This window comes from Phyllostomus hastatus, unplaced genomic scaffold (assembly GCF_019186645.2).
Source record: "Phyllostomus hastatus isolate PE091 unplaced genomic scaffold, TTU_PhHast_1.1 phas_scaffold_182, whole genome shotgun sequence".
In the NCBI taxonomy this organism is placed as follows: domain Eukaryota; kingdom Metazoa; phylum Chordata; class Mammalia; order Chiroptera; family Phyllostomidae; genus Phyllostomus; species Phyllostomus hastatus.
In genome coordinates this window covers 13,072,417-13,087,711 of record NW_025334013.1, presented here as the reverse complement: position 1 = coordinate 13,087,711, position 15,295 = coordinate 13,072,417, and the positions used below count along the sequence as shown (strand labels likewise).

General features: G+C 43.0%; 1 protein-coding gene across 2 annotated transcripts in view; it reads left to right on the top strand.

Moving 5' to 3' along the window:
• Positions 1-1,662: 1,662 nt before the first annotated feature.
• USP48 (ubiquitin specific peptidase 48) overlaps positions 1,663-15,295 on the top strand; it is a 68,463-nt gene continuing 54,830 nt past the window's right edge. The window contains exon 1 of one of the 2 annotated variants that reach the window (XM_045858903.1): positions 1,663-2,063. In XM_045858903.1, coding sequence (XP_045714859.1) covers positions 1,930-2,063 — 134 coding nt within the window. In that variant the 5' untranslated portion in view covers positions 1,663-1,929. The remainder of the gene's footprint in view (positions 2,064-15,295) is intronic. The other variant, XM_045858902.1, reaches the window with a different exon arrangement.

Sequence of the window (15,295 nt, the reverse complement as noted above, 5' to 3'; positions counted from 1 at the left end):
CTGTAGTAAGCCTTGGTGGGGCTTACCAAAAGTGACTCCATTTTGGGTTGTTTTAACAATAGAAACTATTCATTTAATTACCCTTTAGAAACTAGCATATAGCACTGACAGCACAAGGTTAATAATATTGTTTCATTATGTGCTAAGTGAGGCCCTGGGTGACATAGCAAGATGTAAGCACCCAGGAAAGGGCCATGACCCAGACTTGAAAATCAAATAACAGAAAAGTTAACAGACATTGATTAGACCAAATCATCAAATTAACGATTCTATGGCCTAAGTATCTTTCAAATTTGTCTCCTAGCTCCATACTTATTACACTGCCCCAGTTCAGGCCTTCATTATATCTGACCTGTATTACTTCCTAACCTTGATTCAGAGGGAGGAAGCTAAAAGAATAAATAAATTAAATAAACGCAGATCTCGCTTATATCATTTAGCAGTTTTAAACCTTTCTGAGTCCCTCACATAAAGGCAATCTTGGCCTGTCTCTCAAACCTCATCTCTCCAAGTTTCAGAGTTTGTGGCCTAACAGGGAGGAAGTTTCTCTCTTGTGTGCCTTTGCTCCTTGCTGTTCCTTTTATCTGGAAAGGAGCTTTCCTTCTATCCTGGCTAAATTCTACTCTCTTTTAAGGGTGGGCTTAAGAGTTACCGCTTCTGGGAATCCTTCTAAGTATTCCAAATCTTCTGAGGCTGGGACCTTACTTTCTGTTTCTCCCGCCCTCACCTCACCACCTCCAACGGCGGGGGCCACGTCTTATTTTCATCACGCCTTCAGGGAATGTCTAATGACTAGCATAGGTTAGCACCCAGACCAAGGTCAACTTCTGAGTCAGAAATTGGTGCTTAGACCCTCGAAGAGCTCTCATTCAAATGTAAAGTTCTCAAAATCCTCATACCAGCACTGCTCTTCAGTTTGCAAAACATTCTGATAAGGCTACTCCATAGAAGTTGCAAAGATGAACTGTTTTTATTTTAATGAACTGTTTCTAAACACGAGAAGTAGAGGAGGGCTTCAAGGAAGAATTAGGAAATCATCATATACAACAACAATAGTGAGGAGTCAGGCTGCTGCAAAGTTGACCCTCCCGGCTAGAAAAACCGCGCCCCACCCGTGCGCCTTTGCACACTCCGCGGCACCCCAAGCCCCGCCCCCTACCTCGAAGACTACAAATCCCAAGATGCCTCGAATCCAGTGAGTGGCAGCGCGCAATGCACGCTGGGACCCGTAGTCCAGTTCTAGTTCAGGAAAGGCCCAGAACGTCCCATGACGTCAGGAGGGCTCGGGAAAGGAGTCGGAACCGGTCCAGGTTCAAGTTAAATCCTCTAGAGAGCAGAGGCTGGTTTTCCTGGTGACCCGGATTCAGGTCCCACCCTGCAGTTCAGCGGACCTATGGTGTGCGTTGAGTAGCCTCTCGCGTGACTCCTTTAGGTTAAAGGGGAAGGCCCAGAGGGCGAGAATAAGAATCCTTCTGCCCTCCAGGAGCCTTGTTAGAGTAGTGGTATGCAGACACTACCCTGGAGAGGGGCTGAGACTGCTTCCTCAGCAGCATCAATGGGAACGTGGAAAGAGTGTCCCTGACGACCGCTTCCTTTTCCTCCGCCCGTCTGCCTAGAGGCGCGGGAGGCGCAAAGGCTCCTGGGAACGCGCATGCGCCCTCCGCCGCGAGGAGTATATCTCCAACGTCTGCGGGAGTTAGGGGAGGGGGCGGTGTCGGGTGTCCGCGGCGACGCTTTGCGGCCGGTCGTGCGGGTCGGGCGCGGGCGGGCGCGGCGGCAGTGGCGCGCGCAGGTGATTGACTGGCCAGCTGGCTGAGGGAGCGCTTGGTCTTCATCGCTGGCAGGTGGCGAAGCCCATTTGGGCGGCTGTGGAGGCGTCCGCGGCAGCAGCGGCGGCCCGGCTCCGGAGGCGCTCCTCTGGCCAAGGCCATGGCCCCGCGGCTGCAGCTGGAGAAGGCCGCCTGGCGCTGGGCGGAGACCGTGCGGCCCGAGGAGGTGTCGCAGGAGCACATCGAGACCGCCTACCGCATCTGGTTGGAGCCCTGCATCCGCGGCGTGTGCAGGTGAGGCCCGCGCACCGGGCCTCGCGCCCTCCTCGCGTCGGACCTTGGAAAATCTGGCTGGGGGTCGGGTTGGGGGAAAGAAGACTGCGGCCCGTTGCGTGCATCCAGCAGGCGCGGAGAGGAGCAAGGTGGAGGCTTCCTGCTTTCCGCCGCTTGGGCGACCTGGGAAACGCAGGCTTCCCGGACTCTGCACGGTGGTGATGCTGCTGAAAACCCTTCTAAAGGGTTCTGGGTTCTTATCTAGAAGATGGCGGTGGAAATGGTTAAGGGCAGGAGCTGAGAGCTTAGCCAGCCTTGGTGGTTGGAAAACCTGGCCACGGCTCGGCTTTTTTGCTTGTAAAAAGGGAACTTTCTCCGAAGTGAGTTTCATCACAGCTTTATCTTGCATTAGTGTTAACGCTGAAGCTTGATCATCTTAGTATTATCTTTGGATAGAGTTGCTTTGGAAAAACGTATGGTTAAGCTAGTCATCAGTGCCCTTCAGCTTCCTGTTGACCTCCCCTCCCTCGTTAATCTAGTATTTTTTTAGCCTTTTTTTTTTTTGTGATTCTGACTCTACACCTTTCCATCAAGTAATGCAGTTTGAGCTGTGTATGTGTTGTCCTTCACTTCTCTTTAGCCCTTGAACCTTGACTTTCTTTTTAGATCTAACCCTTAGGCATCGTGCCTGTCTCTTCTGTTTTTCCACCTTTTGACGCGGGAACTATAGTTTTTGTTCCGGAATGTTGTTGAACTGACTTGGCCAAGCCGGGCATGCTCAGTAGCCGCCTTTCAGCAGGCATTTAGTGAAGCCTTTCAGGAGTTTCTACATTCTACGGCGGGATCCGGAAGGAATGGAAGTCGAGGTTTCAGCTTTGGAGCTTAAAATCTAGTCTGAGAAGTCAGACAAGTCAGGGAACTTCCATAAATCAAACGAATCATTCCAAGCTGTGGGCGTCGGGCTCACAGGGAGGGCAGGTCCGAATCCAACAGCAAGTAAGTACTGAAATGACAGAAGTCCGCGTATAATAGAATTTGCTAAGCTTCGTTCAGCTTCTCAACATAACTAGGTTTCAGAGTAATAAAAAAATATATATAAACTTTTTCACTGTGATAGTTCTGATTTTGACGGAAGTAAAGGAGCAGGAATTGTCTGAGATCATTCTAAGGGGGATGTCATAGAGAAGGTGAGTTTTAAGCTGCAGTTGCATTGCAAACTTTACATCCAAGCAGTTGTTTTTTCTCTCTTTTTAAATAGCATTGAGATACAAGTCACCTATTTAATATGAAGAGTTCAGTGTTTTATGTTTGTATATTTACAGGGTTGTTTGACCATCACCACAATCTGATTTTAAAACATTTTGGCCCCTACCCCCCAAAAGAAGCCCTGTACCTATTAGATTGGCACTCAGTCCTCCCCTTTCCCCCCGATCCCCCAAGGTCCAGACAATCACTGATCTCCTTTCTGCCTCTAAATTTACCTGTTCTGAATATTTCACGTAAATGGAATCATTCAGTATTTGGATTTTTGCGACTGCCTTCTTTTACTTGGCAAAATATTTTCAAGGATCATCCATGTTGAAGCATTAAAATACATAACAAAATTTTACTATTTTACCCAATTCAGTTTGTACAACCTTGACAGTATTGTACTAACATCACCATCCTCTTGTTCCAGAACTTTTCTCCCATCACCCTAAAAGGAAAGTTCGTATCCATTAAGTAGACACTTCCTATTTTCCCTCTTCACACCCCCTGGTGACCACTGCTAATCTCTCTTTCTCTCTCTTTCTCTCTCTCTCTCTCTCTCTCTCTCTCTCTCTCTCTCTCTCTCTCTCTGGATTTCTCTATTCTGGATATTTTACTTAAATGGACTTATACAATATGTGGCCTTTTGAGGGGAGGGTCTGACTTTCACTTTGCATAATGCATGTTTTCGAGAGTCATCCATGTTGTAGCATGTATCAGTACTTTATTCCTTTTTATGTCCAAATAATATTCCGTTCTTTGGATATACCACATTTTATTTATCTATTCGTCAGTTGATGGACTTAAAAAATCCCCTCCTGGCCTGACTGGTGTGGCTCAGTTAGTTGGGTGCCGTCCTGCAAAGCTGAAGTTCTCAGATTTGATTCCCAGTCAAGGCACATGCCTGGGTTGCCCGCCTGTTCCCCTGTTGGGGCACATGGGAGAGTCAGCCAGTTGATACTTTTCTCACGCATTGATGTTTCTCTTCCTCCCTTCCCCTCTCTCTAAAAATAAATAGAAGTCTTTTTAAAAGATGAACTTCAAAAAAATCCCCTTCCCAAACTTTATTGAGGAATAATCGACAAATAATTGTGTATATTTAAAGTGTGTAATGTGCTGGTTTGATATACATGTACAATGTGGCGTGATTACCAAGGTCAAGGTAATTAACACACCCATTACCTCACATAGTTAACTAGATTGACATTTGGTAGTTTCCACTTTTTGGCTATTGTGAATAGTGTTGCTGTGAACATTTGTGTACACGTTTTTGTTAGGGTACTTTTTTTTTCTCCAGTTCTTTTGGGCCCATACCTAGGAGTGGGATTGCTGGATCGCGTTGTAACTGTTTAACTTGTTGAGGAACTGCCTCACTGTTCTCCAGAGCCGCTATGCCATTACTTTACATTCCCACCAGCCGTGCAAGAGGGCCCAGTCTCCCTTCAACCTTGCTAACACTTGTTACTTTCTACATTTTTTTTAAAATTACACCCTAGTGGGTTTGAAGTGGCATTTTGTTGTGGTTTTGATTTACATTTTCCTAATAACTAATGAGAATCTTTTCATGTGCCTTTTGGTCATTTTCATTTCTTTTCAATCATGAGTAATATTCCACTTTATGTATGCACCTGCCACATTTTTTATATGTGTGTGTGTGTGTGTGTGTATACATATTCAGCAGTTGATGGACATTTGGGCCATTCCACTTTTTGGGTATTGCGAATAATGCTGCTGTGCACGTTTGTGTACAGACTTTTGTGTGGAAATTATGGACAAATTATTTTCCAAAGCGGTTGCACTGTTGTACATACAAAGTATGAGGGTTCCAGTTTCTGTATCTTCATGCCCGATTTTGTCTCTTACAGCCACCATAGTGGATGTGACCTGGTGTCCTGTGGTTTTGATTTGCATTTCCTGCAGACTAAGGTTAAGCATCTCTCCATGAGCTAATTGGTCAATTCATAGATCTTCTTTGGAGAAATGTCTATTCAAGTCCTTTGCCCTTTTAAAATTGGGTTATTTGTCTTTTTATTGTTGAGATATAAGAGTTTTTTGTATACACTGGATGCAAGTCCCTTATATTTGCAAATATTTTCAGGTTTTGTTTTTTTTTTTTACTTCTTTGATGGTACTATTTGCAGTACAATACCTTCTAATTGTTTGATTTTGATGTAATCTAGTTTATCTTTATTTTCTGGTTGCTTGTGCTTTTGGAACCACACTTAATCAGAGGTCCAAGCAATTTTTATTTAAATATCAAAAAAGCGTTTTTCCCCCAACTTACTTTTTCCTTTAGATTGAGCAGTTCTGACTCTTAGGAAGAAGAGATTGAAGAATTAAATTAACGGTCTTATCAATATCTTTTTTTGTTTGTTTATTTTATTTTTTTTTTTTAGAGAGAGAGAAGGGAAAGAGAAGGAGAGAAACATCAGTGTACCATTGCTGGGGGTCATGGCCTGCAACCCAGGCATGTACCCTGACTGGGAATCGAACCTGCGACACTTTGGTTCGCAGCCCACGCTCAATCCACTGAGCTACGTCAACCAGGGCCCAATATCTTTTTTTTATATACTTTACACAACTTGTTATGAGTGGCCAGAGTCGCAGGGGTGTTCAGCCATATTCAAAGACTAGATGAATCAAGATCATTATTCATATTTCTGAAACTGCTTAGTACAATTACAGGGTGGAAGCTATCTATACTAAGTTCTCTAGGTGTAGAATTCTGCAAATACTGTGTGTCTTAATTCTTAGAACTAACAGTGAGGATAATAGTCCAGTAAGTTCCTTGCAGTAAAATTGGTGGGTAAGGGTTGTGTATTTTTCATTTTGATCCATATTGCTACATCACCCATTGGAATGATAGTTCTACTTTACATTTCTCTGTCAATGTATAAGAAGGTCTTGTTTCCTCATACTGTCACCAACACAGTATTTAGTGAGTGCCTGGTATATGCCTTGCTACAGTATTCATTCCTTTATGCAACAATTTCTGGTACCTGTGGTGGACCTGAAAGTATTCTGTGTGGCTCTGGGATGCAGCCCCAGAAGTTAAACTTTCTTCCTTCCTGTGCCATATATTTTAGAGGTAAGACAGATATAAACAAAAACATAATTGTTATTTTACAAAAATGGGGAGGGTTGTCACACAACATACTTTTTACAACTTGTTTTTATTTGGCAGTAAACCTTTTTCCATGTTAGTGCACATAGACCCGCTTTTAATAAATTTTTTTAAATTTATTGATTTGAGAGAGACACACACATTGATTTGTTGTTCCACTTAGTTTATGCATTCATTGGTTAATTCTTTTATGTGCCCTGACCAGGGATCAAACCCACAACTTTGGTGTCTCAGGGCAATGCTCTCACCCACTGAGCTAGCAGGCCAGGGAGGGCCTCTGCATTATTATTTTAAATGACTAATATTTCATTGTGTAAAGGTAGATATGTTATTATATGCCCAGTTCCTTGCTGATGGACCTTTGGGTTTCCAGTATTTGATACTATAGCAAGTGCTGCTGTGAACATCCCTATATGTATGTGTATCTTGGTTGTGTCCTTGTTTTCACAAAGGTTGCAAGATGAGGAATTCCTGAGATAAAGGGCATGATGACCATTTTAAGTTTTGATAGATGGTAAAAGTTCAGACCATTTAACCTGGCCATCAGTGTTCACCCTATTTCCAACCCAGACATTCCTATTTCAAACACCTATCTGATGAGTGAAAAAAATAGCATCTTATTTTCAGTTGCCTTTTTTTTTTTGGGGGGGGGGGGGCTAGTGGCGTTGAACATCTTCTTATTTGTTGGCCATTTGCATTTATCCTGTGAATTGTATGTTTTGGATTGTTGATTTCCTTAGATTTTGAAGAGCTTGTTGAATTTTTCTTTTTTTTCTTAAAGATTATACTTATTTATTTTCAGAGAGCAGAAGAGAGGGAGAAAGAGAGGGAGAGAAACATCAATATGTGGGTGCCTCTTGCCCACGCCCTACTGGGGACCTGGCCCTCAACCCAGGCACGTGCCCTGACTGGGAATTGAACCAGCGACCTTTTGGTTCGCAGGCTGACATTCACTCTACTGAGCCACACCAGCCAGGGCAAAACCCATATTTTTATGAAATCAATTTTATCAGTACTTTTCTTTATGGTTTCTGGATTTCCCAATTCCAACATCATAGAAGTATTCACTCATGTTTTGTTTTAGTGCTGATGTTTTCATTTTATGCATTCAGTCTTTGTTTGGCATTTGATTTAATTGAGGGAATGAGGTGTAGGGATTCATCTTTATTTTACTTTTTATCAAATGGCTAATCAGTTTTTTAACATTACTTAATGAATAATCTAGTAATCCTCCACTAGTTAAAAAGCCACCTTTATTATATGACAAATTCTTCTGTGTAGTTGGATTTATTTCTTAGCCCTATTCTCTTCCATTGATTTGACTCAATACTCTTAACTAGGGCCACAGTTCTAATCACTTGATAACCTTCCTCCCTCCCTCCCCCTCCCCCCCCCATTCATTGTTAGAGAGAGGAAAAGGGAGAGAGAGAAACATCAATTGCTTACCTCTCACACACCTGGCAACCCAGGCATGTGCTCTGACTGGGAATCTAACTGGTAACCTTTAGGTTAGCAGGATGATGCCCAGCCCACTGAGCTACACTAGTGAGGGCACTTGATAATATTTTTAAAACATCTGCTAAGGCAAGACCCTTCTTAATTCCTCTTAGACTTTTTCTAATGGTTCTTACTTAATTAAATTTATTCCTTTTTTTTAACAGAAAAGTACACAAATGGTAAGAATTACATTAAATGAATTACCACAGAGGGAACATTTCGATAGTGTATCTACTGCCAAAATTAAAATGTTACTAGGATTCCAGAACACCCCCATCTCCCATTTTCTGCCTCCTGCTGATCAGTACCACCGCCCTCCTCCTCCGGAGTGAGGGACTAGCCTTACTTTGGATACAACGGATTATTTTTTCAATTTTGAACTTTGTATACAATTAAGGATACATTGTAGTTCTTTTTGTGTCTGGCTCTTCTGCTTAGCATTGTGAGATTCATCCACATCATGGGCAGCAGTGATGTGTTCATTGTTAGGATGTGCAGTATTCCATCGTGTTACTTTGTGTTTTATCCTTTCTTCTTGGTGATGGTCATTTAGAATTTTTCCAGTATTTGGCTATTATGAATAAAGCTGTAATGAACATTCTTGTATCTCGTGGTGCTATAGACACTTTTTTGATAAGAGAGGAATTACTGGGTCATAAGTGTTTATTTAGCTTTAGTAGATAATGCCACACTGTTTTTCACATTGTTCTGTGGTCTGTTCTCATGAACGGTATGTGCAAGTTCATTTGCTGCGTGTTCTCACCAACAGGTGAGGCGTGATTTTAATTTTGGCCATTATGATGCCTGTGTCGTCATAGCTTTTTGTGGTTTTAATGTGCATTTTTCTAATGGCCAATGAAATTGACCTCTTTCATATTTGACTGTTTTGGTATCCTCTAGTGGGGTGCTGCTTTAGATCTTTTACCCATTTCTGTCTTTTTGATTATCTTGTTGATTTGTAGTTGTTGGGGGTTTTTGGGTTTGTTTGTTTTTATTTAAAACATTTGTGGTAAGAACAGTTCATGTGAGATATACCCTCTTAAATGTTTAAGTATACAATACAGTATTATTTTAAGTATATTTTATTGATTATGCTATTATAGTCGTCCCATTCCCCCCCTTATTCTTCTCCACCCTGTACCCCCCTCCCACCAGCATTGCCCCACCTTAGTTCATGTCCATGGGTCACACATATAAGTTCCTTGGCTTCTCCATTTCCTATGCTATTCTTAACCTCCCCCTGTCTATGTTGTACCTACCACTTATGTTGCTTCTTCCCTGTACCTTTTCCCCCATTCTTCCCCCTCCCCCTCCCCACTGATAACCCTCCATGTGATGTCCATGTCTGTGATTCTGTTGCTGTTCTAGTTGTTTGCTTAGTTTGTTGTTTTTTTTTTTATTTAGTTGTTGATAGTTGTGAGGTTGTCATTTTACTGTTCATAGTTTTGATCATCTTCTTGGTCTTAGATATGTCCCTTTAACATTTTATATAATAAGGGCTTGGTGATGATGAACTTTAACTTTATCTGGGTAGCACTTTATCTGCCCTTACATTCTATTTTTTTAAACATTTATTTATTTTTAGACACAAGGGAAGGGAGGAAGAAAGAGAGGGAGAGAAATATCAGCGTGCGATTGCCGCTCATGGGCCCCCAAGCGGAGACCCAGCCGCAACCCAGGCATGCACACCAAGCGGGGACTGAGCCAGGCGACCCTCTGGCTCACAGGCCAGCGCTCAATCCGCCGAGCCACACCAGCCAGGGCTGCCCTTCCATTCTGAATGGTAGCTTTGCTGGGTAGAGGAGCCTTGGATGTAGGTCCTTGCCCTTCATGACTTTGAATACTTCTTCCCAGCCCCTTCTTGCCTGTAAGGTCTCTTTTGAGAAATCAGCTGATAGTCTTATGGGAACTCCTTTGTAGGTAACTGTCTCCTTTTCTCTTGCTGCTTTTAAGATTCTCTCATCTTTAATCTTGGGCAATGTAATGATGATGTGCCTTGGTGTGTGCTTCCTTGGGTCCAACTTCTTTGGGACTCTCTGAGCTTCCTGGACTTCCTGGAAGTCCATTTCCTTTGCCAGATTAAGGAATTTCTCCTTCATAACTTTTTTAAGTAAGTTTTCTATTTTTTGTTCTTCCTTTTCTCCTTCTGTCACCTGATTCAGGTGTTGGAGCATTTAAAGTTGTCCTGGAGGTTCCTCAGCCTCTCCTCATTTTTTTTGAATTCTTGTTTCTTCATTGTGTTCTGGTTGAATGTTTATTTCTTCCTTCTGTTCCAAATCATTGTTTTGAGTCCTGGTTTCCTTCCCATCACTGTTGGTTCCCTGTACATTTTTCTTTATTTCACTTTTCATATCCTTCACTTTTTCCTCTATTTTGTGACCATACTCAAGCATTTCTGTGAGTATCCTGATTACCCCTGTTTTGAACTCAGCGTCTGATAGGTTGGCTATCTCTTCATTGCTTAGTTCTATTTTTGAAGCTTTGATCTGTTTTTTTTTTGTTGTTGTTGTTGTTGTTGTTGTTTTTTCATTTGAGCCATTTATTTTTGTCTTGGCACACCTGTTACGTAGTAAGGAGCAGAGCCCTAGGTATACACCAGGTTGGGGCAGCCCATGTGGCTCTGTTGTGGCACTGTATGTGGGGGACGGGTCTGAGAGGAAACAGTGCCCCTTGCTCTGCTCTCACCTGGCTTTCAGTCACTTCCCCCGCCAGCCACAAGCAAACTGGTCCCTTCTGGTGCTGATTCCCGGGTGGGTGGGTTTGTATACGTTCTGGGACCCTGTGGGCCTCTCTAACAAACTCTCCTGTGAGGCTGGGAGTTTCTCCTGCCACCTCAACCCCCACAGGTTTTTACAGTCAGAGTTTTTGAGACTTTATTTCGCTGCGCTGGTACCCTGGGTTTTCGAGGTCTGTCTTGCTTCCCAGTTGTTCCTCCTGGTTTATCTGCACGAGAACATGGGACCGCCCAGTTGGCCAGCTGCTGCCGCCTCACTCACCCGAGCTGGTTCTCCAGCCGCAGCCTCGCCGGGAGTCCTCTCCACCCTGGCTGCCCACTCTGCCCCTCGTACAAGTCTGGATGAATGTTTTCTTAACTCATTGCTTGTCTGGCTTCCATACAGTTTGATCTCCTGGCATTCTGGTTGGTTTTTGTTTTTAAATTTGTTGTTATCCTTTTGGTTGTGGGAGGAGGTGATGTGTGTCTACCTATGCCTCCATCTCGGCCGGAAGTCTGATTTGTAGGAGTTCTTTATTTTGGATACAAATGCTTTGTTGAATGTGTGTGTGTGTGTGTGTGTGTGTGTGTGTGTGTGTGTGTTACACACATACACATGTATTTGTATATATGTATATATATAGACAGTATCTTCCAGTCTTGCTTGCTTTTTTACTTAATGTCGTATTTTGATGAACAGAAGTTCTAATTCCAGCACAGTCTTCACTTCTCATCGCTTTTATTACAACAGCATCCCTTTTACGTTTCTCTGTCTCACTGCCCCCCACCCACCATGCTGTGTTAGGGGCAGGAACACCCACACAGTTGAGAATCCACCATATAACTTTTGACTCCCCCAAAAGATGGCTGATATTATACTGTTGACCAGAAAACCCTTATTAATAAACAGTTGATTAACAAACATTTTGTATGTTGTATGTATTCTCACAATAAAGTAAGAAGCCAGAAAATCATAAGAAAAATACATTTACAGCACTGAGCCTATTTATTGAGAAAAAAAATGTGCATAAGCGGGCCCTTGCAGGTCAACCAATCATGTTGTTCAAGAGTCAGTGTGTTTGTCTTCGCTTTTAGAAGCCAGCGCAGGACTAAGGCCAGAGGACACGTGTGTGAGTGGTGGGAGCAAGGGCAAGGAGAGCTGATGATTCTGTTCATTTATTATTTTGCTGTCAGGAACAGGAGGCTGAAACCTCTTTTTTTCTTCTTAATCCTCACCCCAGGACATTCTTCAGTGCCTTTTTGGTCTCTCTCTCTCTCTCTCTCTCTCTCTCTCTCTCTCTCTTTTTTAAAGAGAGAAACATCCACGTCAGCCTGGGTATGTGCCCTGACCTGGGATCAAACCTACCGCCCTTCAGTCTGAGGGAGAAGACCCCAACCCATGGAGCCATACCGGCCTGGCCCAGGACACTAAATCTTAGCCCTCCTCCCACTGGAATTCTTTTCCGAGAGAAGGAGACATGTGTGTTTGAACCCTAGGACAGTGCCCTTTCTTCTCCCCAGCCAAGTCGTGTGAAAAAGGACCACCTTCCTTGTTCAAGAGGAGAAAGCACAAATGACTTGATGTTGTTTATACCTTGAACAGTAGATTTGAAAGAATTTGTACCTACTTACTTTGTTTTAAAGCTACATTTTCACCCTGTCTAGCTCTTGCCCTCCTGAAGACCGTGTAGTCCAGTGCTGCTAGCCGTCATGTGTCTTAAAAGGAGTCTTCCTAGTAAGTCCTGGTCTCTGTTCCAAGGAAGGATCTGTGAATCGGGGAGTGTGTTTGTTTCTTTCCATCTTGTCTGGACAGAAGAGAAGAATCGCTGTGGGGTAAAGGAGGAATTTTCTTACTCTCAGAGCTGTAGCCCCCTTGCAGTGGTCCTTTCCCATTGGAGACGACATACAGGCACGCTAAAAAACGACTTCTTTCCACATCTTTTCCCCCTCAGCAAACAGTCCTACTTTTATTTCTTCTGTAAGTTATTTCCCAGCCTGGCTATGACACAAACCTGGCAGAACTGCTCCTACATTGGCCAAACTTGGTTTCATTTTTATTTTTTTAAAGCCAAGAAAAGAGTATGTTTAAGTGGAACATTAAACATTATTTTTGGAATATGTGGTGCAGTTTCTGGTTCTGAGTCTGAGCGGTATCACAGGTGATGGGATGGGGAAGCACAGACACCCTTTCACTCCTCATTTGCATCTAGAAAGCACACAGGTGAACTTCCGCAGAGGGGCGGTTTCCTCTTTATACCTTTGTGCAAACAAACAGGCGTATCATGCCTATTTTTAAACACTATTTTGAATGTGCTTTTTTCAACTAATGATATTGTTAATGTGTCACAGCATTAAAAATTTCTCCTTTTATTCCCTGACTACAGTGCCCATTATTTGGTTATGTTATTTATTTCATCGGTTTTGTATTGATGGCCATTTACCATGTGTCCAGTCTTGAACTACTACCACTAAAGCTTTAGAGGGTGGCCTTCTGAAATATTCAGACACACTGACTTAATAATGCCCACGATAAAAAAGAAAATGCAAGCTCATACGTTGCAGTGCCTCATTGATCTCCTTTAACACGCAAGGATTACTTGGCCTTGCTTAGTATTTTGTGACACTGACACTTTTGAAAAGCGTATGATACTTACTTTATGGAAAGTTCCTCCCCTTGGCTTTGGCTGACGTTGCTCTTCACGCACGCTGTCAACCACTGGTCCCATTAGTGGCACATCAGCTTCGGTCACTTGGTTCAGGAGCTCTCTGCCAGGTTTCTCCACTCAGAGCCTCTGTTTTTCCCCTTGTAATTAACCCACAGCTTGTGCTGAGCCACACTGAGGGTGTGTAAATACTCCGTTACTTCTCAGACTTGCCTACAGTAGCCAAGTAGCGTCCTTGATGACTATTGCCTGATTCTTTTATTAATCTGATGGATGCCAAAGGGTGATTTTCTAATTATGTCCTTCCTTTTCCTTTGTAAGTTGGCTTTCTTCTCTAAAGAAGAGATTTCCTATTCATCTATCCATTCATCCATTTTACTATAGATTCCTTACTTTATTCAGTAGTTATAATCCCATCACTGCTTATTTATTAGATTTTATTTATTATTTATTTTTATAGAGAGGGGGAGGGAGGGAGGAAGATGGAGAGATTATTGATGTGTGAGAGAAATGCCAATTGGTAGCCCCTCACATACCCCCAACTGGGGACCTGGCCTGCAGCCCAGGCATGTGCCCTCACCCATGTGACCTTTCAGTTTGTGGGACAACGCCCAACCCACGGAGCCACACCAGTCAGCGTTCATTATTATTCGTATTGTTCCAATCGATCCAGCTTTGGCCACTACAACCCTCCTTTAACGTGTCCCCATCATTCTTTGAGTGTATCTTCGCTGTTTGGGCACAAGATACTCCATGTTTATCTTGTGCTTTCTCTGCTCAGCCTTGGCAACAGCCATTTCTCCGAGGAGCCCTGGGTTCTTCGAGTGGGGAATATTTAGAAATCAAGATCTGGTTGCTAGGTGTGCTCATATTGTTGCTTTTAGGTCCTCAGCTCACGAAAAGCTATCCCATTTGAGCTGCCAAATTAAATTTAAATTTCAGATAGACAGCAAATACTTCTTGTGTATAAATATGTCATCAATCAGAAATTGAAATAACTACTGCTGTGTATTTTATCTGGCGATCCTAATCTACCTATCTCTGTACTACGTTCAGTCTTAATAGCTCTTCTTTTCCTCATCAGCATGCAGAGTTCATTTTACTCTTCCTCCCTTTCTGATTTGTAACTTCTCTCTCCGAAACTTGGTTCCCTTTGTTGTCCCAGGTATATTTACTTCTTGCTCCATTGTAGAATGTACAGAATGTTGTGTCAGAATTGTTCATTCCTGTCTCTGTGAAAAGGAAGCTGTTAGAGTTTGGCATTTGCTCCTTTGCTTTTGGCCTAAGGGCACTACCAGTGCGCTTGGTTAATCCTCCCCTGCGTCCCAGCATAGACATGTTAGTTACTGAAATATGTTTGTGTTGCATTCAGGGTTCCCTGCATCCTTCTAGATTGTGTGTGACACACACACACACACACACACACACACACATTTCACATGGCCCCAGAATCCAAAAGTGTATGGAATGGAACAGTATATTCAGAAAACTGTCACACACACCTCTCTTTTTTATGTTTTCTTATTTTTTACAAGATTTTATTTATTTATTTTTAGAGAAAGGGGAGGGGAGGAAGAAAGACAGGGAGAGAAACATCAGTGTGAGAAACATCAGTGTGAGGTTGCCTCTTGTGTGCCCAGTACTGGGGACCTGGCCTGCAACCCAGGCATGTGCCCTGACTGAGAATCAAACCAGTGACCCTTTGGTTCACAGGCTGACACTCAGTCCACTGAGCCACACCAGCCAGGGCCCCCGCCTTTTTTCATCCTTATCCCAGTAGGTAACCAGTTTCATTAGTCTCTCCTTTATTCTGTGTTTCTTATTGCTCACACACACATACAAATAGCATGCTATGGATACTTTTTTGCACTTTGCCTTTTTTTTTTTTTTTTTACTTACTATAATGCATCCTAGAAATCACTCCACCTCAGCCACAGAGGTCTTTTTCATGTGTTTTTGTTTTACACTTGCACAGTACTCCATCATGTGCCCTCTGTTCGGCCACTTG